This window comes from Populus alba, chromosome 14 (assembly GCF_005239225.2).
Source record: "Populus alba chromosome 14, ASM523922v2, whole genome shotgun sequence".
Lineage (NCBI taxonomy): Eukaryota > Viridiplantae > Streptophyta > Magnoliopsida > Malpighiales > Salicaceae > Populus > Populus alba.
Window position 1 is genome coordinate 5,801,544 of NC_133297.1, and position 22,018 is coordinate 5,823,561.

The 22,018-nt window shown below is 32.9% G+C and overlaps 2 protein-coding genes across 3 annotated transcripts; one reads left to right on the plus strand and one right to left on the minus strand.

Moving 5' to 3' along the window:
• The first annotated feature begins 8,358 nt into the window (after positions 1–8,358).
• LOC118041264 (gibberellin 20 oxidase 2) lies at positions 8,359–10,479 on the plus strand. The gene is made up of 3 exons (XM_035048535.2): positions 8,359–9,206; positions 9,326–9,647; positions 9,842–10,479. The coding sequence occupies exons 1-3, from the start codon at positions 8,659–8,661 to the stop codon at positions 10,103–10,105; spliced, it is 1,134 nt and encodes a 377-aa protein (XP_034904426.1). The 5' UTR covers positions 8,359–8,658; the 3' UTR covers positions 10,106–10,479.
• Positions 10,480–17,568: 7,089 nt separating this feature from the next.
• On the minus strand, positions 17,569–21,841 carry LOC118041262 (polygalacturonate 4-alpha-galacturonosyltransferase). Of its 2 annotated transcripts, XM_035048531.2 has the most exons (11): positions 21,701–21,841; positions 21,394–21,566; positions 21,118–21,158; positions 20,950–21,009; positions 20,690–20,824; positions 20,492–20,555; positions 20,363–20,409; positions 19,864–20,198; positions 19,377–19,734; positions 18,569–19,156; positions 17,569–18,223 (listed from the first exon to the last, which is right to left on the minus strand). In XM_035048531.2, the coding sequence occupies exons 2-11, from the start codon at positions 21,551–21,553 to the stop codon at positions 17,948–17,950; spliced, it is 2,064 nt and encodes a 687-aa protein (XP_034904422.1). In that variant the 5' UTR covers positions 21,554–21,566; positions 21,701–21,841; the 3' UTR covers positions 17,569–17,947. The 2 variants fall into 2 exon arrangements, with proteins under 2 accessions (XP_034904422.1, XP_073260723.1); XM_073404622.1 differs by lacking the exon at positions 21,701–21,841 and having other exon boundaries at positions 21,394–21,659.
• Positions 21,842–22,018: the final 177 nt, after the last annotated feature.

The window sequence follows — 22,018 nt, forward strand, 5'->3', positions numbered from 1 at the left end:
CTATAATTGATGTATCATCAACGAAAGATCATGAACTTTGATGTGCACACTATGGAAGGCAGAACTCGAACCATGATGTTACAAAAGTTCTTATTTTCTCAAGTTATCAAGGAAAAATGACGAGTTGTAGAATGTGCTGATGCTTGTGCATGAACTTAGAGCAGCATGCAAGTTGCAAATGCAAGCAAGTATCCAGTGTATAGTCCTATCATTCTTTGCTTAAAATACTCGGTGCCCTTTTAACAAGACAGTCCCACCCAGATTTTGAATAGATCTCGAACCACAGCTTGCTAGCTGAGTTAGATCTCGAACCATAACGCCTTGCGAACTCGGTCCAACACATTGAAATAAGTAAAGAAAATGTCCTATCAAGTGGAATTTTGTACCCTGTCGAACTTTGCAGAATGCTAGATTGACAGGGACGCAAGGCCCAGAAGCAAAAAAATAATAAAGGAAGAGCATGATTAGAGGGAATCAATGCCACACAAGATTTTGAAGGAATTCGAGAAAACTGGAGCTCTCATTTTTGTTTTTTGCCTCTGAAGATTAAGCGCTAGAGATACGTTGGCAGAAGGCATTATATGCTCGAGCACGATTAAACATTATTAAGGGAGTCATCAAGTGGTCTTTAAAAAAGTGTATATAATATTGGATGGACAGCGGTCACGGTGTCTGAAGGGGCGTTTACCTAGTTTTGGAAAAGTTTTTAGAAAAAAGAAGAAGAAAAAAAAAAAAACATTGTGGAAACTGATGTTGTCGTTTCTTTCGTTCTTTACAAGGTTATGCATGCAATGACGGCATGGTGTCTTTTCTCGGCTAATTGCCCGTATGATAAAAATATAAAGGGAATGTAAAGGGTTATTTTCATTTTTTTTCGTTTTAAAATGCTATCTTAGTAATCTCTTTTGACGTTCATAATCCATATATTAATTAAAGGATCTAGACTGAGGCTATAAAATGAATAAATAATATATTTCTATAAAATAAAAAATAACTTTCAGGAGGACAAAATGTGTATCTTTTTCCATGAAACAGGCTAGCCTTGATTCAAGGGTGTGTTTAAGAATTTCTTGATTTTTTTTTCCTATCACTAGCTAGCTCTTGGATTCAACTTTGATTCTGTATATTTATGAAGAACTTCTAGTTTTAAAACTACTTATTGGGATCTCGTCAATGGATGATATCATTTAATTAATCCCTTTTTTAACACTCTGGTTAATGTCTGGCATCAGTAATCACTTAATCGTTCATGACTATCATAGAATTGGAACCATAACTCCATAAGCAGCTGAGATAATTAAGATCTAGAATTTAATTAGAATTGGTTTCGACTCGACTCTTACTTCTCATTTAATGTAATTCTAGCCTTCATAGGAATTGTTATTATACAAAAGATTTATCGAATCATTGTATTGAAAACCCCTTTATGAAAAGTTAACCAGTTACTTTTTATAAATAATTTTAAAAAAGTTTTATAAGATTTTTTTTTTTTGTCACGAAACATTCGAATAATTAAGCATAGAGAATGATCGTGGTACGTGGTTCATCACAACTAAAACCCCCTTTATGAGAAGTTAACCAGTTACTTTTTATATTAACCGGCTTTTCAAAAATTCTAATATTGCACTTTCTGAAAAAAGATTCAAATATTGCTCTTTTATATATATATATATATATATATATATATATATATATAAAGGAATAATTAGAAAATGCCCTATGTCTATAGGGTTGTTTTAAATAATATCCTCTATCAATTAATTGAATCAAACAATTCCAATGAAAGTATGATTTATTAAAAGGATAGCCTCAAATTAGTTCCTAATCTACAACTCTGAAAGTATGATTTATTAAAAGGATAGCCTCAAATTAGTTCCTAATCTACAACTCTTTTTTTTTCTTTTTTAATTATACCCTCAACCAATACATTTTACGAGTTAAGTCCCCAGGGTATCTAGGAATTCTTTGTTCGATCCCTCCATCAACAAGCATGCCTTACAATGTCTACAAGTCGCGGATTCAATTGAGAAAAGGCTTAGGCACATTTGTTCACAAAAGGATCCAATTGAATATTCTTGGATACATTAGGGATCCAACTGATTAAAAAAGTTGCATGTGAGGACAAACACAAAGGGTATAATTGATCTAATTCAGAGACGAGGAGTATTTTTTGTAGATAAAGATACTGACGACACGTATGAAAGCAGGATTTGGTGAGGTGAAATTGAAAATGTAAAAGCAACACGGGCTTTCATGGTGGAAGGAAGCTCAATGGAGCCCACGCCCCATGAATCCTGGAGTTACCGGCCAGTCTTTTGGTACTAGCTTCTTCTTTTTTTTAATGGACAGAGAGATGGGATCTTGAGGGTTTTTAATTTTATATTTTGAAAGTTTCCAATTAGGCCCTTGAAGAATAATATTATGCGTGCCACTTAATTATACTTGAGCTAATCAAAGCTGCATGAAGGTGGTTCCAATCCACGAATTCAATTCTCCTAGCTTTTCCGCATATTTTTTTTTGACATGTATCTAGTTAAAGGCTACCGCACTTAAACTTTTAGCTGTAGGTCCTGTGTGTTTTTTATTTTTATTTTTTACAAGTGTTTTTGTAAAAGTTTTTTTTTTACTTTAAATTAATATTTTGATGTTTTTTTTTATCGTTTTGATATATTGATATCAAAAATAAAATTTTATCAAGTAAAAAATATTTTGAAAAGCAATTGTTGTCATAATATTAACATGTTCTTCTTTAGTTATCTTTTAATGTGATATATAGTAAAATATAGAAAATAAAGAGTTCTCCCTAGAGTATAATCCCCTATATTATAATCCTAAATTGTGAAGGAAGTTTGTTTAATTTGTTCTTGAATCAATGATTCATAAAATTCATTTAAGAACAACATATCAAATATTTGTATTAGTAACAAAACTGAAATGATGATATAGAAAAAAAAAAAAAACAAATCAAAACTAATTAGAAAAAAATAATTAAAATTAAAAAATATCGCTAAAAAAATATAAATTTTAGGGTTTAATTTAAAAGTCTTTCTAATACCAGCTCATTATAATCAACCAACTTTTTATAAACAGGAATTGTAATTTTATTTATAAAATTTGAATATGATCTAATACTCGAATAGATAATTATAATTATTTTTGTCAAATTAAACATTTGACCCATTCAGGGTTTTTTTTTTTTAGTTTATCAATCTAATTCATAAATATATAATATTTCATGTCATCCTCCTCGCCAGGCCTCAATATCCCTAAACGGTGATGATACTTGATGAAAGCTTCCATCAATGATTGGTGATGCAATTATGGAAGCAATTAAGAGTGAAATTTTGTTCGAATACTTCAATTTGTTTATTTAAAACTTTTTTTAAAAAATATTGTTATAAGATTAAGTTGTTAAAGATGCAAATAATATAAAACAAACGGTAGGGAATAAAGGGACGGAGAAACTAGTAAAAAGAAGGCAAAAAGAATATTTAATTTTTTGAAAATCCAAAACCAAGTAATTACAATGGTTTCTTTTCCATGTATAAAAATAGTAAGTTTTCAAAAAACTGAAAAGGAAAATTAAAAAATAGGAACCCTTACATTTAGTGGTTGCCTTGGAAGAACCAAAAATTCAATCACAAAGAAATTGAACGCGGGTGGGGCCTTTTGTTCCTCTAATGGTAGAGTGACAACAAAAAAAATGCTTCTAATACGTGGGTTCATGGTTTACCATATAATATTGGTATCGGTTCCTTTACAAAAGGTCAGCTTCAAATTTACTAAATTTACTGTTTACCATCACGGTGACTTCTATTTTTTAAAATTTATTTATTTATTTATTATTATTTAGATATTTTTAATGATTTTGTTGTACTAATATTAAAAAATTTAAAAATTATTTTAATATATATTTATTAAAAAATACTTTTAAAAAACACCCATCAAACAGTAATTAAAAACGTGTTTGAGAATATGGTAATAGTTGTTTTTTATTTAAAATACATTAAAATAATATATTTTTTAAGAAAATTATTTTTAACATCGTCACATCAAAATAATTTAAAAATAAAAAAAATTTTAAAAATAAAATAAAATTCTAATTTTTTAAAAAATATATTTTTTAAACACAAAAATAAAAGGTTTCAAATTATCCTGATTTATCTTAAAATTAATTTGGTTATAGTTAATTTGCGCCCAAAGGGTGTCCATCCATCCAAAAGGAGATGTCATCTCTTTGATTTTTTCAGGATCTTCATCTGTACACATGTTCAAGTACAAGTATGAGAAGTACCAAAAAAATACAAAGAAAGAAAGAAATAAAATACGTAGGAGTACATGATATTGTACGTACGTTCGTGTATGTGGGCAACATCTTAAAAATTTATAGCTTAGAAGAGGGGATCAGGATATTCTATGATGCGCATGTATAAAAACGAAGTGTTAGGAGCTAATGTCAGACCTCGCACGCAGCATTTATAAGCAGCCAATATATAATTAATCAATGATGGACATGCCTCGATGTTTTTTCTACTTGGAGAATTCCAACGAGTAATTAACCTCTCTAAAGAAATGCTCATCACATTTTAACGATCTTTGCTTACTGTGCAACTATTTATTATTAATATAGATATTCATGCTTATATGTATTTTAATTAATTTCACAAACTCTAAAATTAACAAATATGTAAACTTTTAAAAGTTATGTGGTTTGTAAAACTCAAATTAATAATCTTTTAAAAACAAATTTAAAACTTGATCAATTAAACTACACTCTTCAATAATATTTATTGCCTCTCTATTGAAGAATTAATTCTTCAAGTGATGGTTGTTATATTTGTTACCGGAAGGGAAAAAGACACTACTCGTCCAAAACAAACAAATTAGCTTTGATTTTTACCCCACCCTCCTTGATTTATCACAACCAAAATATTGCATCACACCAACAAAATACTCTATAGTTTCACACACACACACACACACATATATATATATATATATTTGATGAAAACTTAATATCAAAAAATATATTATTCGGTGATTTATATTCTATCATTCATTTTATCGGTTATAATCACTGATGAATTTATATATAGCGCATCAAACAAAAAAAAATTACTGGCATTCATTCCATCGGTAACTATAACATATTATTGCCAGAATAAACTTTTGGTAAGTCCATGGTGATCATATACATATTACTGATAGAATGAAACTGGCAAAAGAATTACATCTAGCAGTGACAAGTCTTGTAATTTTTTTTCAATTCTCTGTAACTCTCTAAGGGAATTAGTTCATTGATCATTCTATCAGTGATGTAAATCCCATCGGTAATTCTATTAGTATTATATTTAATATTTTTTAAAAAATAAAATAGACAATACATGAAAAATATTAAAAAATAATAATAAACTAAAATAAAAACTAAATTTTTATTATTAATTTAAAAAATAATAAATTGAATACAATTTATTTAGTTGACAAAAGCTAAAGGAGGAGGTGGAGGCAGATTTTTGTTGGAACCAAGAAGTCAATAAGGTTGACCGTATGTACTAATAAAGGCTGTCAATATTTGCTCAAGGATATTCATTTTATCCCTCAAGTTGGCTATCTCAAACCTCAATTGGGTCATCTAAGCATTAAGCTTGGTCGTCTGAATTTGAATTTGTTTTGGTATAATTACTTGAATGGCCAAAGATTGTTGACTTGATCTTATATCCATACAACCTATGAATAAATTAAAATCACAACACAATAACACCATTTATGTTCAATGACATAATAATAAAATCACAGCAATAAATGTTCCAATTATGTTAACAATAGTTCATTGTAAAGCAACATTAACGAGAAAGATTACATTAAAGTCAATTTCATTTGATGTTTTATATTTAAAATTAGTTTGAAATATTTTTAGCCAGAATTGTCTTTTTCTTTTTCTTTTTCTTCTTCTTCTTCATCATCATAATCATCAACATGTCCATCATAATCTTCTTTATTGTCTTATGTATGTTCATAGAGTCTTAATATAACATTTAACTCATTGGTGTTAACATCAATAAAAATATTATCCGTTACATGAAAATTTAAATTTTCTTCTAAATCGGCAGACGAGGCAACTTGTGTGCAGCAAATAACTCATCAAGTTGAAAAGCATCGTCTCCCGTATTTACTTTATCGTTATCTTTATCATTATAAACAACTTGGATATGACCCTTGAGATTAGTTTTCATTGCGAATAATCAATCAGCCCTAGAACAGTTTATTTTTAAAAAAAGAGTGTATGTGTAATAAACTTATTAGCATTACTTAGCAAAAACAAAAACATCATCGATGTTGTAAAGTTTAGTCTTGTATTAATTTTGACCAAATCATGGTGGAGATCTCTTCTGATTCCTTTATCAATGGTATCATATCAATAATATTTGATTAAAAAGACTTTATTATACTCGTTATGATATTGTAACTCAATCACTTCTTTTAACTTTCCATAATAATCAACTTCAAACTCATTAAAAGTTAATTCTTTAACACAAACTCCACTATTATAGGTTTTTCTACCCTGACTATACTCTTCAATATAAAAGACATATCCATTAACAAAAGCTCTTACTTTCAATATAGTAAATTCAAACTATTATTAGCATTCCCTCATATATGATAAACCTGGTATATGATTACAATTATTAACAATTAAAGAGAAAGGCGTAATGAAATGAAGTATTTTTATAGTTAAGAATTATTAATTACTGCTTACATGTTTTTTGAACTACGTGGTAAATTGTTTATCTTATAATTAAAAAATTTTAAGATTTTGTCATATGTGAATTTTAAGATAGCAGAAATAAACAATATTGCCTATGAAAAAATTATTCAATTTATCAGTTTATGAAAGTATAAGAGAAAAATTGTTTAAAAATAATAACATGTTAATTGAATAAAAATCTCAATTCATCGCAATTAAATATCACATAATTATTTACATGTCTGCATTCGATTTATGTCAAGTATATATCTTCCCCTCGTTGTATTTTTTTATAAAGATCATTCAAGATATGAAAATATTGACAAACTCTCACTCGAAAACATTTCTTCACTGTCATCATATCTTGAAACGTCGTGGTTGATTTTTATTTTTAAATGAGACTTAAAATAGTATGAAATTATTCAATCTATCTTAATAGTATTTTTTAATGATTATTGATTTTCTCTAAAAACAAATTTAATTCCTCTAAATTTATCTAAATTTCAAATGAATAATAAAATTTGATAATTTTTTAATGGTGTATCCTGTATAAGAAAACACACATATATTTTTGTCTCTCTCTCTCTCTCTTCCCACTGCTTTAAAGCGACCAAAGCCAGTGCACGGGACTCGGCTCATCGATCTTCGAATCTTCCGTGAGACCAGGCAATAAAATATTAATTTATACACGTTGTCTACTCTATAGCCACATATATTAATTTGTTCGTGAAATAATCATATACACAGACAGCACATGCATGTAACCAAAAAATAAACATATAGCTAAATCAATGAAGTTTAAGCACGCAGGGCCATTACACAAAGCAACATAAATCTAAACCAGAATCTAGTTTAGTGGGAGCTAGGTGGCATCTGTGGGGGAGAACCTTCCTTTCTCATGGGTTCTCACACTTTATTTTTTCCTTTTAAATCCTACTCAATATCTATATATACACTATATTATATGCTATTTTGCTATATCTTCTAGTCTTTTTTTTTTTTTTTGATTTACGTGGGTGTTCCGGCCAGTTTGCGCTCACCACAACTAATACCACGGCCCACTGAACATCCTGCAAACCCAATAAGCATGTAAGGCACCGCGGGGGTGACAGGCGTGCACAGTGAGATTTGAACCCTTTAACATGAGTTGTTTCAAGGTGTTTTTTAAAAAATTAAAAATAAAATAAAATAAAAATAAAAGCTAAGGCATGCATGCCTGTTTGATTATGTGGTTGCGGTTGCTTTTTAAAGTGTTTTATATGTAGAAATGAATCAAAATTATATTTTTTATTTTTAAAAAAATATTTTTGATATCAGCACATTAAAATAATCTAAAAACATAAAAAAATATTAATTTAAAATAAAAAAAAATTTAAATTTTTTAAAAATATTTTTAAAATATAAAGACAAACCTATGTCCGTAATAACTTGTTCTTTAAACAGAGCTGCCGCCGCTTTATGTTATTGTGAAGAATCGAGGTCTAATTAAAATCACAGGATTGAGATGTAATTTGGAGAAATGTATATGTCACATCTGTTTCGAAAACTATAGAATCTTTTTATAAAGTATCATAGATCAGTAAATAATAATTAATAACCAGGGGGACAAAACATGAGACTAGCTAGGCGGGCTGGCTAGAGCATACACGCTCTCTAAAGAGGAATGACGCAACAGTAAAAAACAATCAGATTCCGATATTGTTCACTTACTTTCCCAAGGAACGGTCATGGATTTTCACTCCTCTGCCTCCTAACTGCCTATTAAATTCTACATGCCTCCTCTTCTCCTCTCATAGCTACTTCCATTTTCTCCTCTCAATTTCTCCCATCAACGTCTAGAGTAGACAACAGTCCTTCTAGTTCCTATAATATTGTTTTGATCCAACTAGAAATTGAAATACATATAACATTGTATGCGCATTGATTGTTTCCCTTCAAACATGACAATTATGCCTCCTCCTCCTCCTCCTCCTCCTCCTCCAGGGCCATTAGTATTTGATGCCTCCATTCTTCAACACCAAGGCACCTTACCCTCTCAGTTCATTTGGCCTGACCACGAAAAACCATGCCTTGAACCCCCAGAACTTGCAATCCCTCCTATTGATTTTGGAAGCTTCCTCACTGGAGATCGTTTGGCGGTCTCAAAACTTGCCCAGCAAGTGTATGAGGCATGCAAGAAGCATGGTTTCTTTGTAATTGTTAATCATGGTGTTGACTCCAAGCTTATAGCTAAAGCTCATGAGGGTATGAACATGTTCTTTGGTAAGCAGCTCTCGGAGAAGCCAGCTCAAAGGAAGATAGGAGAGCAATACGGGTATGCTAGTAGCTTCACTGGAAGATTCTCCTCCAAGCTTCCATGGAAAGAAACACTCTCTTTCAGATATTGTGCTGACAACCAGTCCTCTAACATCGTCCAAGAATACTTCTTGAACGTAATGGGAGAAGAGTTCAAACAGTTCGGGTAAGAAACGATAATTAATTTCATTCAAAAAAATTAAAATATTACGCAATGCTGTCGTCTATGTAGAATATTAGCAAGTGAAGACACTATGCAATAATTTGTGATTTTGTTTTGAATAGGAAGGTGTACCAAGAATATTGTGAAGCCATGAACACTCTTTCCCTTGGAATTATGGAGCTATTAGGAGAAAGTCTAGGAGTTGGAAACGAGTATTTTAGAGATTTCTTCGAAGGAAATGATTCAATAATGAGACTAAATTACTACCCTCCTTGCCAAAAACCGGAATTAACTCTTGGCACTGGGCCTCACTGTGATCCTACATCTCTAACAATTCTTCATCAAGATCATGTCAGTGGCCTTCAAGTGTTCGTCGACGAAAAATGGCACTCCGTTACTCCTGATCCGGAAGCTTTCGTCGTTAACATTGGTGACACATTCATGGTAAGACCATCAACAAACAACTAGGCTAATCGGAACCCCTTTAATCAATTATTACTTCTTCCATCCCACAACGAAAGTCCATTTTTACCATTCGATCCGAGGTTTTTCCAAAAATAGCACATGTCTAAACAAGGCATTAATTACTATATTAATAATTTGACCAAGAACCAATAAAACTTGTGTTGTTGTTTCAGGCTCTATCAAATGGCATTTTCAAGAGTTGCTTGCATAGAGCAGTGGTAAATAACGTAACAGTAAGGAAATCCCTCGCTTTCTTTCTATGTCCAAAAATGGACAAGGTGGTGAAGCCACCAAATGCTTTGGTCGACTATAAGAATCCAAGGGTATATCCGGACTTCACATGGCCAGCTTTGTCAGAATTCACACAAAAACATTACAGGGCCGACATGAAAACCCTAGATGTCTTCACAACATGGCTTCAACAGAAAAACAAGTGATGAGAGGGTACCAAAAATGCGTCTTCCTGTTAATTAGGCTGAGGAAAGTGACATTATAGCAGTGGACAAAGCTAGGTGCAAAGAAGGAGGGACTTGGTTCTTCATGGCGTGTATTTAGAGGAAAAAGGCAACAGAAGAACCAAAAAACAGGCCAGCCCTGTAAGTATCTGCTAGTGTGTAAGTGTTGGAGAGAATCACATCAATGCAAGTAAGCAGCAAATTGTAGGAATAAAGATTTGAATGGGCTCCATATATGCATGTCTTCTTATTGTTTTTTATTATTATTTTAATTTTGTTAATGCAAGACATGTATAGATTCTATGTACTTATGTGTTTGGCCACCACGAAATTCTGGCCGCCTCGACTATCTCTCTACTTGGCACGTAACAATACTCATTAATTAGATTCCCAGACGAAAACTTGTCCCAGATGGTACAAAATCTGAAATAATGTATTAATTGATTACAAGATACATGGTGCATGGAAAGCGTTCTAATTCGATGCCCTGAATCATAATCCCAGTAATGGAATTTGTAACCAATAAAAAAACAATGCTTTAAATTCCTGTTCTTAAAACATTCTGTATGTTCCTCTGAAAAATAAACGCAAGCGTTGAGGCTCCATCTGCCTGCGTACGTATTTTATCGGAATTAACTGTCCGGCGGCCGATGCTCTCATCAAAGTAACATCCCAGTGGCTAGAATCCGATCGGTTTTCCGACTCACAGGCTCAAATTCTAGCTACTCTCTGTTAAGCAACTCATGAGACACATTGGATCTTCCATGGACAAATAGAAACTAGATACCAGTACTAGCAGGATAATATATATGTGAGTGTGTAGCAAAAATTACTTTCATTCTCTCATGATCATGAATATAAATAAACACGACTCAGATAGAGTCCGAACGAGCAAGTAAGCAGTCCGTGAATCTTAATTAGCTGACGAGTCTCTGTCAACTTAACTAAAAGTCTATAAACTTTTCTCTTTTCCTTTTTGCAGGACGTGCTACATGCAATGTCTTTTCTTCATGCTTACGACAAAAGAACCTAGCAAATCGTACGAAAATTCTCGTTACTCAAGTTTACTTTCATCCAATTATAATGGGTTTCAGTAGAAAAGGAAGAAAAGAAAGTCGGGTAAAGCTAGCGAGCACATGCAAGTCTGAGGGCTTCAAACATTAGAAAATTGATAAAAACGTAGTAATTATAAAGTCCCACTTATATATGAAAGCTGTTCTTTTGTCTTATCCATATATCATCCTAGCAATTTGATTTCCTTTATCTCATTGTTTAGAGTAAGCATGACTTAACAGGGAGATCAGCTAAATTAACGTGCTTCTGGTAAAGTAAGCAGCTGGTGCGTGGAACCTAGCCAGCTATTCTTCACTCCATGGAAAACACACACACACACACAAAAACACTTAGCCAAATAATTAAGAGTTTCAAAGACTAAGTATGGGCTCTAATTTGCTCTTCATTTTCAACCTTAAAGATGCCAAGTACTGTGAGTTGAAATATTTATTAATTATACGAGTCGAAACAAAACTAGCACTGCACTGAGTCACCGACGCTTGCACTAACACTAAAGTGGAGAAGAGCTGTATACCTAACATGTATATGTTAGGGTGTTTCTGCAGATAGTTGATCGAATTGCCTCCCCATGTGATTCAGCATGTTCAAGAGCTACTTTAGTTTTTATCATTCGGTAGGGTGGTACAAGTATTTTTTATAAATAAAAAAAAAGATTTTTTAGTGAAAATATATTGATTTAATGTTTTCATTGATTTTAATATTCTCGTATCAAAATTATTTGGAAAAACTTTGAGAATTATTATTTTGATGTTCTTACAATCCTAAGATGTTTTTTTTTTTTAAAAAAAAAAATCTAATATACTGAAATCGCATGACTAAACAAGGCTTAAATTTTGTCATCTAGGGTTCTTAAATTTAAGTGTCCACATGATCACCTCCTCATGATATAAGCTTATGGGGGTGCCTATCTTGCTTGACCTTGGTATAAAACAAATGCTATGTCGGGTGTCTTCACTACATGTCACTTTTTGAGGTCATAGGTCTTAATTGAACTATATGATAAATTATAAATTAGTCTTTCTAGTTTTACAAAATAAATTATATAGTTTCTTTAGTTTTAAAAACTAATTAATTAATTCATTGAACAGTTTTTATCATACTTAATTTAATATTATTTTTTTTTCAAAAAAATTATTCACCTTCCATACTACTTACTTATTTTTTTTATCTTTTTATTTATTAAAATCAATTTTTTTTTTAAATCATGAAAATGGACGAAAGGGTCTAATTAATTAGTTTTTAAAATTAAAGAAAATATTTAATTTATTTTGCAAAACTAGAGGAAGTAATTTATTCTTAACCATACCATGGAACAGCTTATATATCTTCATTTTTTTTAAATTACATCCCATCTTTTTTCGAGATTTGAATTTAGAAATATCTCAAATCATCTGTCTTCTTTTTATTAAAAGCAAATGTGACAGTTTTTACGGGCCTGAATCATATCATATTGTGGGATCCAATAATTTAAAATCGGCAAGAATTTGTCACATCTGTAGTGTATTGATTATAGTTTAAATGCTATTGAAGCAATCCTATCATGGTTCCCTTTTTTTTTCTTCTTTTTTCTTTTTTTCTTGTAAGCAATATAGTTAAAGTCAAAGGAGGTAGGAAATAGGTACCTCATCCTATCATGGCTACTTTGTTGAGAATATGATGGGGGAAACTAGACTCGAGATACGGCACAGCTCGGGAAGAGAATGTTTGGTAATGAAAAATTGTGTTTTTTTAAAAAAAATTAATTTTTTTATATATTTTAAATTATTTTGATATCTTGATGTTAAAAATAATTTTTAAAAAATAAAAAATATATTTTAATTCATGAAGATAAGCCCAAGTTATATTGAATTATATTGTTGGATTTAATATTTGTTATTATTAGTTAGTTGATTTGAGGTTCAGAATTTATTACGAGTAAAGTTTTTTTATGATTTATATGTAATTCTTTAAATTATGATTATTTTTTATGAATTAATTAAAATTTGGAGAGTTGAAAACTTTTTCAACCCCCTTTATCTTCTTTTTTTTTTCAGCCTTTTCTTCTTAGCTTTTCTTGTTTCTTCTTTTTAAATATATTTTGTCCAGCATTAGTTTTGATATTAGAGCCAAAGTTCCATCGATGAGCTTGTTTAAATCCTTAAAATTCAAAACAAATCGTAAATCCTGGATTTGTGATAGCTTTAATCAACAGTGATACACTAAAAAAATAAAAAATAAAGGAAGAAAGCAACGCACCAGAGACCTTTTTATTTTCATGGCAGCCTTGGCCCGGGGCAAACCAGCACGGGAGGGCAGCAGCAAACTTGTATCTTTTATTTTTAGCGACTAAAAGCTTTATTGCTTAATGCCCCGTAATTAGTTAACAATTCCGCGGGGAAATTACTGTTTTTGTCGTTATAAATATTATTTATTAAATTTTATTTTTTAAAATAATATTTATTAAAAATTAAGTTTTATAATTTGGATAACCCGAGTCATGAGTTTTGTAGATTAACGCGATTGACTTAAATTGTTTTTATCTTTTTTTGTTAATGATTTTTTTTTTAAATTTCACTTTTCATCATTTGAATTGATTAAACTTCATTATTTTTTTTAAGTTTTTTTATATGAGATTATTTTAATCTCATAATCTGAGTCAAGGGTTAGACGAATTAAACCGGGTTGACTCGAATTTTTTTTTAATTGATTTTTTTTAATTTTATCATTTAAATGTTAGATTGGTTCGGAATTGAGCTTCATAATTTTTTTTTTGACTTATCATTATTAATTTTAGAATTCAGGTTTGACAAGTTAACTTGGGATTTTTTTTTATCTTTATTTTAATTGATTTTTTTTCAATTTTATTTTTTATTATCAATGAATTGATTGAAAATTGAGTTTTAATATTTTTTTATTTTTTTTTATGATATTAACATGATCATGTGATCCAAATCACATAATTTATATGTTAATTTGATTTCATCCGAATAAGTTAAATATATTATCATTATTTTCGGTGTTTTTTAGTCTAAAGTAAAAAAGGCAAATCGAATATCAAATACACCGACCCCGGTACTGGCTTGGCTTAGTCTACACCAACCTCATCATAGACCATATTTGACTCGCTTGTTTTTGTCATGACCTAAAAAAATCTCATGATTTACACATCAATATATTCACCAAGTCCACAATCATGATCGTGATCCAACGGTCACCAGGCGATACGAGCAAGCTCAGGGATATTTTCCTAACAGGCACACGTACGTTAGCTACCAAAAGCCACTAGTTAGTTGTCGAACAGTTGTGATAAAACATCCAGCAAATGGCACAAAAGCGCTTTAGGACCAAAAAGATTGTGGAGAAGAATAATGGTGCTGTCCTCAAGTAGTAAAGCATCAGTAGCGAAAACAATAATCTATCAAATTATGAATCTACAAAAGATCTTCCAGGTCCAACACACTTCCAGATCTTTTTATAAAGGATTGACCAGAAAGGATGCCTGCAAAACAAATAAAGATGATGATGGTTTGTCAAGCAGATACTCGCTGATGAAAAGCTGGAGCACATGATTCTGCAAAACAAGGCCGTCTTGTATCAGCAGGACCCTATATATGAACATCAACTTTCTACGATATGTTTTGGACAAGAAGCATTCTCAGGACAAACTCATTATATATATATTCACATAAATATTTTTATCCAAAAACACCAAACCCTTTTCCGTACGACGCCCAGGTTGCTTAATTTTCTAATGGAGATTTAGTGGGGGATTTGAGTCATTAATTATTGAGATAATGGGGAGCAGAAAAGATGCCAGCTTTGATTGAATTTGGAATATAAGGGAGAAAAGGCAGGTTTAATGGAAGTGGACTCAAAAGGGTGTTTGCGAGATAAGGGAATTAGAATATGACAGTTAAACCAGTCTGAATTTGATGCGTTTAACACAAATATATTTATTAACTACGTGGTTTAACCATAATTAAGACATTTTTTTATTTTGGGCATCAACTACAAGTTGATCTCTGATTCTTGACACCTCTCCTTTTTTTTCTGAAATCCTCTGGTACAACACCCGTACGTTCTCATGGGTTCTGTTTTCTGAACCATAAGGTCTGAAGATGACCATGATTTTACGTTTTTTCCTCTCTTCCACTACTTAAGTTACCATGACTTCTGGTAAAAATTAACTTTCTTTATATGACAAGTTACATAATAATGCTCTACTCACCTTTCTGTCACCGAATCGCTCATATCTTTTAGTCGTGCTGTCACACAAAATTCCATGACTTTGACAAGCGATTAGATAGATACTCACAACCTGGAAAAAAAAAATCATTTCATTTCGGGGAAGGAACAAAAAACTAGAATAGAACGAATACTGGACTTCCTGTTTTCCCTTTTTCGTTAGCGTCAGGATTTGTGAGTAGAGATTGGCTATTCAGCCTGACCCGTCTCAGAAAACCCAGCTTTTACATAAATGGTATTGCGGCCTCGTCCAGTAGACTGCGCCTACCCTTAAACCCATGCTAGCCCGACTAATTAAATATCACAATTTTTTATTTTTTTTTGCTGTAAGTTTTTCCTTTTAAAAGGTCCATTATTAAACATGATAATTTCTATTACATAATTATTCTAATAATGATATAAAAACTAGTATTTGTTTGATGCTATAACGAAAATCCTACCACATGAAAACCTTAACTGAAAGCCCCCGCACACCAAAAAAAAAAAAAAAACACAGGAACCAAGTTACACAATACACCATCATATTCCAATATTGTCCAAAGAACATTCTTACTGCCAGCAAGTTGACTTGGACATTATTCCGGATCCTAGACCTATCTCAAAAAAAAAAATCAAATAAGAAAATGATTAGTTTAAAAATTCAAGTCTACCTAAGACTCGATCAACCCATCAGTAAAACTTGTTGATATTAATTTATCTCATTCCATTCAATATCTTTGTTATCTTTCCTTACTTACCTTTCAATCCTGAGTTTTCTTTCTTTAACCACCTCACTAATGCATTTTTTTACTGCCTATCTCTCTAGCTCGTGGTTCTACAATGGATATCCAAAAACAACAAGAGCAAAGAAATGAGAGATTAAAAACGAAGAAGAAGAATAAGATGATGATAGATCGAGATGGCAGTCGCAACAAAGAAATGGAAGGCATTGATAGGATTGGTGAGAGTAACATTAGTGCGCTACCACTTTGCGTATAGGAATTCTAGCCTCTTATTTTTTATGTCCGGTGTCCTCCTCTGCTCCCTTACCAGTCTCGGCCTTCTCTTCCGCGAATCTGAACATCTCATACATTTTTTCTTCTCTTCTCTATTCTTTTCCATTTCTAATTTTAGAGTTTTTCTTTTTTCTTCCTTTCTTTTGAATTATATTATGATAATGAAATTGTTTCTTCTTTTGGTGAACAATGCAGTGGTTGGTTTAGGAACGGTGATAGTGGAGAAGGAAGCAGGGAAAATGAATGTTGTGGCAAGGCCTGGGAAATTGCGAGCATTAAAGAGGGGTTTTAGCATGTTTAGGGTTTGGTTTCATTCCTCTTTAAGATTATTTTTTTTCATTTTTTTGTGTTTTTCCCTTTTATCTAGGAAATTTTGAGCTTTAAAGAGCAGGGATTTTAGTCATTTTGGGCTAGGCCTGGGAAATTGCTGGCTTAGAGGGTTTTTTAAAAATAACTAGGTTTTTGACTCTCAGGTCTTCCCCAAATCAACCATCGGGTTTGATTTTATAACCGTACCAAGAGGAATATGGAGAGGAGAGGACAAAACCAGACCCAGCCCACAACCAACCCCATCCGTGGGAGGTTACGTAGTTTGGATTGTTGGACTGGCTCACTGCATTACTGCATTACTGCATTAGATACAGTTTTCATTTCATTTCTTTGTTCTCCGCCATTTCTGCTTCTCCTTCGAAGAACGGGGAAATATATCATATCCTCACATTTGAGCAGAAAGCAGAAGTAAAATATCATCAACAGTATCAACAAGAGTCATCATGCTAGCCTGAAATGCCCCATCTTGTTGCCTTCGTCACCGTGTAAGAGATAGTTTTCTTGATACTTACCATGAATGTACTGTGAATGTTCCTTAATACGCCTTCACATCATTGTCTTGTATCTCAATACCATGGTCAGGAAAACACCCACGCGAGCTACCGAGAAACTTGTGCATACAACTTGACATTGAGCTTTTTTTTAAAAAAAAAAAAAAAAAACAAGGGGATTTTACAACACCTGAGTTTCAGTCATGCTCTTGTGCCAGAAATAGATGTAGTCAAGTCTTTCTAGTCACTGACTAGAAAGAATGTCAGGAAGAAACTGTATCACTTCAAAGCAGTCAGCTTATATACGACCAATTAGCACTAAACTCAAGGGTTATTGCAAGGAAAAACCACCACATCAATTAGCCATTGTTAACAGAACACAGATGATTCACATTTATATGAAGGGTAACTATTCTTGTCTAAACTAAACTAGGCTGCGAAGAAACAGAGACAGAAAGATACAGGGAAGAACTGCCTTGTGGGGGTTTACTTTACAGGTCAATTGCACAGACTTTACCTAGTTCCATATGAGGGATGGTGGAAACAAATTTAATGAATTACAAGGAAACAATAACCAATCGGGATAGAAGGAAATGCAGCAAAGAAAATTCAACCACATTCCTTCTCTTGATCTAAATCAATGAACTATTCCTTCAACTCCACAGAGAGAGAGAGAGAGATTGACCGTACCTTAATAGCCTTTTAAAAGTTCACTCGCTTAGGTTGCAATTTCGAAGGTATGGATGATCATACTTGATGTACTTGGTCCAATATGGTCGATATTTAGTCATTGCTAACTCCAGCCATGGCTTCATGTTACCGTTATAGTGGACAACAGCTGCATTTTCAATTTCTGATCTATCAACGCTTGGATTATAACCCAATCCAAGCACATGCCATGATTTCTGAAGAGGATGTGTCAGATTATAAAATGTAATCAGCCCTGGAGGCAATGTCCCAAGCTTCCACAGTACCCTGTCTTCATTCTGAAATTCAACAAAATCAAAAAAGAAAAATCAGAATATTAAATCACACTGCACCCACATCTTGACTATCTAAAACAAAGGAAGTTAACCTTTTAGTCCATTCAAACAATAACAAAACAAACTGTAACTACATGCCACGCCTTCAATGCATAAAAGAGTACGATAAAAACATCTTTTTTTACCACTTCTAGTAGAAACAATTAATTAGTACCTAATATGAAATGCAGGTTTGAAATAGATAAACTTCCTCCACAGCACCTAAATTTAAGAATTTATGTACAAAAAGGGCACGTGTAGGAAGAGCACAACAAAGCATGAAATATACCATGGGTTTCAACAACGTACCATGTTTTGCCACTTGTGATATATTCCTGTAATATCCTTCTTTTTCCACACCTTAAGATCAAAAATATTCATCCCATATGCCCACCCACAAGCATTTGGATCAAAGTGTCTGGCAATATGGGGATTTGAAAAGTTAAGGTACTTATCAAACCGGTGAAAACTTTCACCACAGGTTTCCACTGCCCCATTCACTTTTCCATTTAGATCCACTGACCACAATTTAGTTAAATCTTTCTGCACAACAATGTCATCATCAAGAAACAGGATCTTATCCAACTTGGGATAGACCTGTGGGAGATAGAACCTCAAGTGGTTAAGCATTGAAAGATACTTAGGGTTTCGATACTTCAGATTTGAAGACCCAGATGAGAGGGAAGTTGGATGATTTGCTTTGAAGTAATACTCTTTCATTGCAGCAGATTCAAGCTGACGCAGAACTGGGCAGTAGGATGAATTGAGCCACTTGAATTCATCAACATTTTCAACATGGATAGTAGCTTTTCCAGGAGGGTTCAGTAGAAACCACATATTCATCGCTCCAAAGTTGAGTTTATCAGTAACAAGATGGAAGACATGTTTGGAAGAATCCTGCAATTGCAACCAAGAAGCATGTTAGAGAAACAAGCAGCTTGCATCCAAGTCCCAGAAAATGAAAGGCATGTTTGCACTATAAAAATCCCTGGACAAAAATATAGTTTAGGAATAAATTCTTGCGAGGAAAAACAGCTTGAGGAATGATTTTGATGTTTTTTTTTTTAATTTAGGAAATTAACAGTATTGGTATCACAAAATAATAAGTCTGCAGCACCTTGGCATTCATGATGGTTGAGTTGACAACAACTGATGCAGCCAAGACATTGTCAGAGAAGAGGGCATAATGATAAAGATTTGGATTTTCCAAATTCTCACTTCTAGGAAACTTTCTCTTCTCAAGAGGAAGGAGGTAGTAGTCAATTGTTAGGCGCATAGACAAGCAATGGATTCCATTAGGAACTGTTTTGGCAGCCAGTTGACTCAGGAATGTGCTCTGTTTTTTTAAGGTCCTAACTTGTTCATCTGCTGTTTGAAGCATTGCTCTGAGCTTTCCAGTAACCAACTTGCAGTCATACAATTGCTCTCTTGCTTTTGACAGAACTTGGCCCATTGCTTTTAACTTTCCAGGTGCACTAAAAATAAATCACGCATGCAACATAATATCCTTTTTAAGAGATTGCCATAATCATCAACATGAAAAGAAGAATAAGATATAGATTATAACACACAGTAAAGGACAGTGACAACCAATACTGCTCTACCTGGGATGTAGATCAGAATCAGCTGATGACTCTCCAAGGGAACGCTGACTCTCTTTGAGCCGAGTCTGAAGTTCCTGTAGCAAGTCACGGTTGTTTTTCATCTTTGCAATGCTCAAATACACCCTTGCCATTATCATCTGATCCCGCATTAAGCGTACTGTTGAATCAGAGTTCTCATTATCCATTTCTTTCCTCCATATACTGTATTTTCCCAACACAGCGCCGTCAACTAATTTCGAGCGTTCAATGGCTGCATTTTCAAGTCTTGCAGTTGCTTCATCATCTTGCTGCAGTAACTCTGCAACACGTTTTTCACGTCTTTTCTCCCTCAATTGCTGCATAAACTCTCAAGGCAACAAAGTTTACAACTCAGAAAGCTATTTACACTAAACAATAATTTGATAACTCCAATGTTTCCCTAGTTCATAGCTATGGATCTTAAGGCAAGTGAGGAAAGGAGCCGTAGCAACCAGACAAAGCATTCAAGAAAGATAATTACCCTTCGAGCTAGTTTTGCAGGTGTGTCACCAGATCGAGCATTATCTTCTGCAGGAGACAGACAGAAGAAGATTAGATAAGCACTTGAGCAAGAACCTTATGAAAGTATCTGGTTCAAGAATTATATTACCAGAAATGTTGTCAACTTTTCCCTTAGATGCTTCTTGCTTGACAACCGTAGCTGTTTGGTTTGTCTTCGGAAAATTAATGAAAATCCAAGCTCAGAAAAAATCAGCAATCAAAAGTTGACATAAAACTCACAGAAAAATGGGGCACAGGACATAGTATTAAGAGCAAGATTCAACCAAAGCATGACAGACATCCTAACCTCAGAAGCAGCCTTATTGTCGACTGGAGTCTCCCCGCCAATAACTTTCCACGAGGCAGACAACTTGTTTTTTCTAAAAGAATCAAGACTCAAAGGCCCCAAATCAGCTGTGCTGGATGCGATAACATCAATGACCTAAAACAAAGATTATTCTAATTAGTACATCATGTGATCGAAAAGTAAACTGAAGACCTACCAATCACCACATACAAGAATTACAAACCACGAAATCTCCAAGTAAATCAGCAATTTGTACTTGCCTCTTTTGAGAAAAGAGGCTTCACATGTTGCAAGGCCAGCCGTTCTCTCCAATCCAATTGCTGCACCAACCAATCCAATATTTATTCGCTTTACTCAAACTTGGCTCAGACGCACAGATCATATCTAAAAATAACGAGTAAAAGATGACAAACGTTCGAAAAATATACCTGCTTACCAGAACCAACTGCATTATTATTATTATTTTGATCTGCATAGCAACAATAATCACTTAAAACATGTAAATGCAAAACACCGAAGCCGAAGCTTAATTAAACACGCTAGCTATTGACTAACTAACTCGATAATGCCACTAAATTAACTAAAAATAACATATTAATTGAAGCTTTTTTTTTTTTAGCAACAAAACTATATATAAAAAAAAATAATGTTTCATAATAATTGAAAAATTAATAAAAAGGAAAATAAAGATCTGTTAAGCTAACCAATAGAGGCGCTTGTTATAATGAGTCCTCGACCGACAAAGAAAATCAACGGCGACAAAACGCAGAAGAAAATCACGAGTATAATCGGCAATCTAGATCCACCACCACCACTTCGGTTCTTGTTCACGCCCGAACTTGATAATCCCCGCCTCAACGCCATTGCCTGTCAAAACCTAAAAAGAAAAGAAAACAGAGAGAATGAAAGCGTGTTATTGAAGGGAAATGCAATGATTTGATATTATTATTATTATTAATGAAAATGTGAAGTCAGATTTTTTCGATAAAGAAAATGACAAATGTTCAGTACATGAAAAAGATACAGAGGACTTTCGCTTTCGATTTCGATTTCGATTTCGATTTCGATTTCTTAACCTGGAGGATGCGAGAGTGTGCAATTAAGTTCTTTCTTTTATTGTTTCTTCTAATTTTTTACAACGATCGAATTAACTACGTGTCGGATTACGATGTCGTTTTCATAGACAGTCTGGACTCCGGACCTTGCTTTAGTGATTGGTGACAGTGGGACCCAATACCAGCGATAATAGTGGTGTTGTTTTTAATTGAATACTGTATACGTGGGTGTCTATGCGTGAGTAATGATTGATTTTTTTGATACACTCTTGGC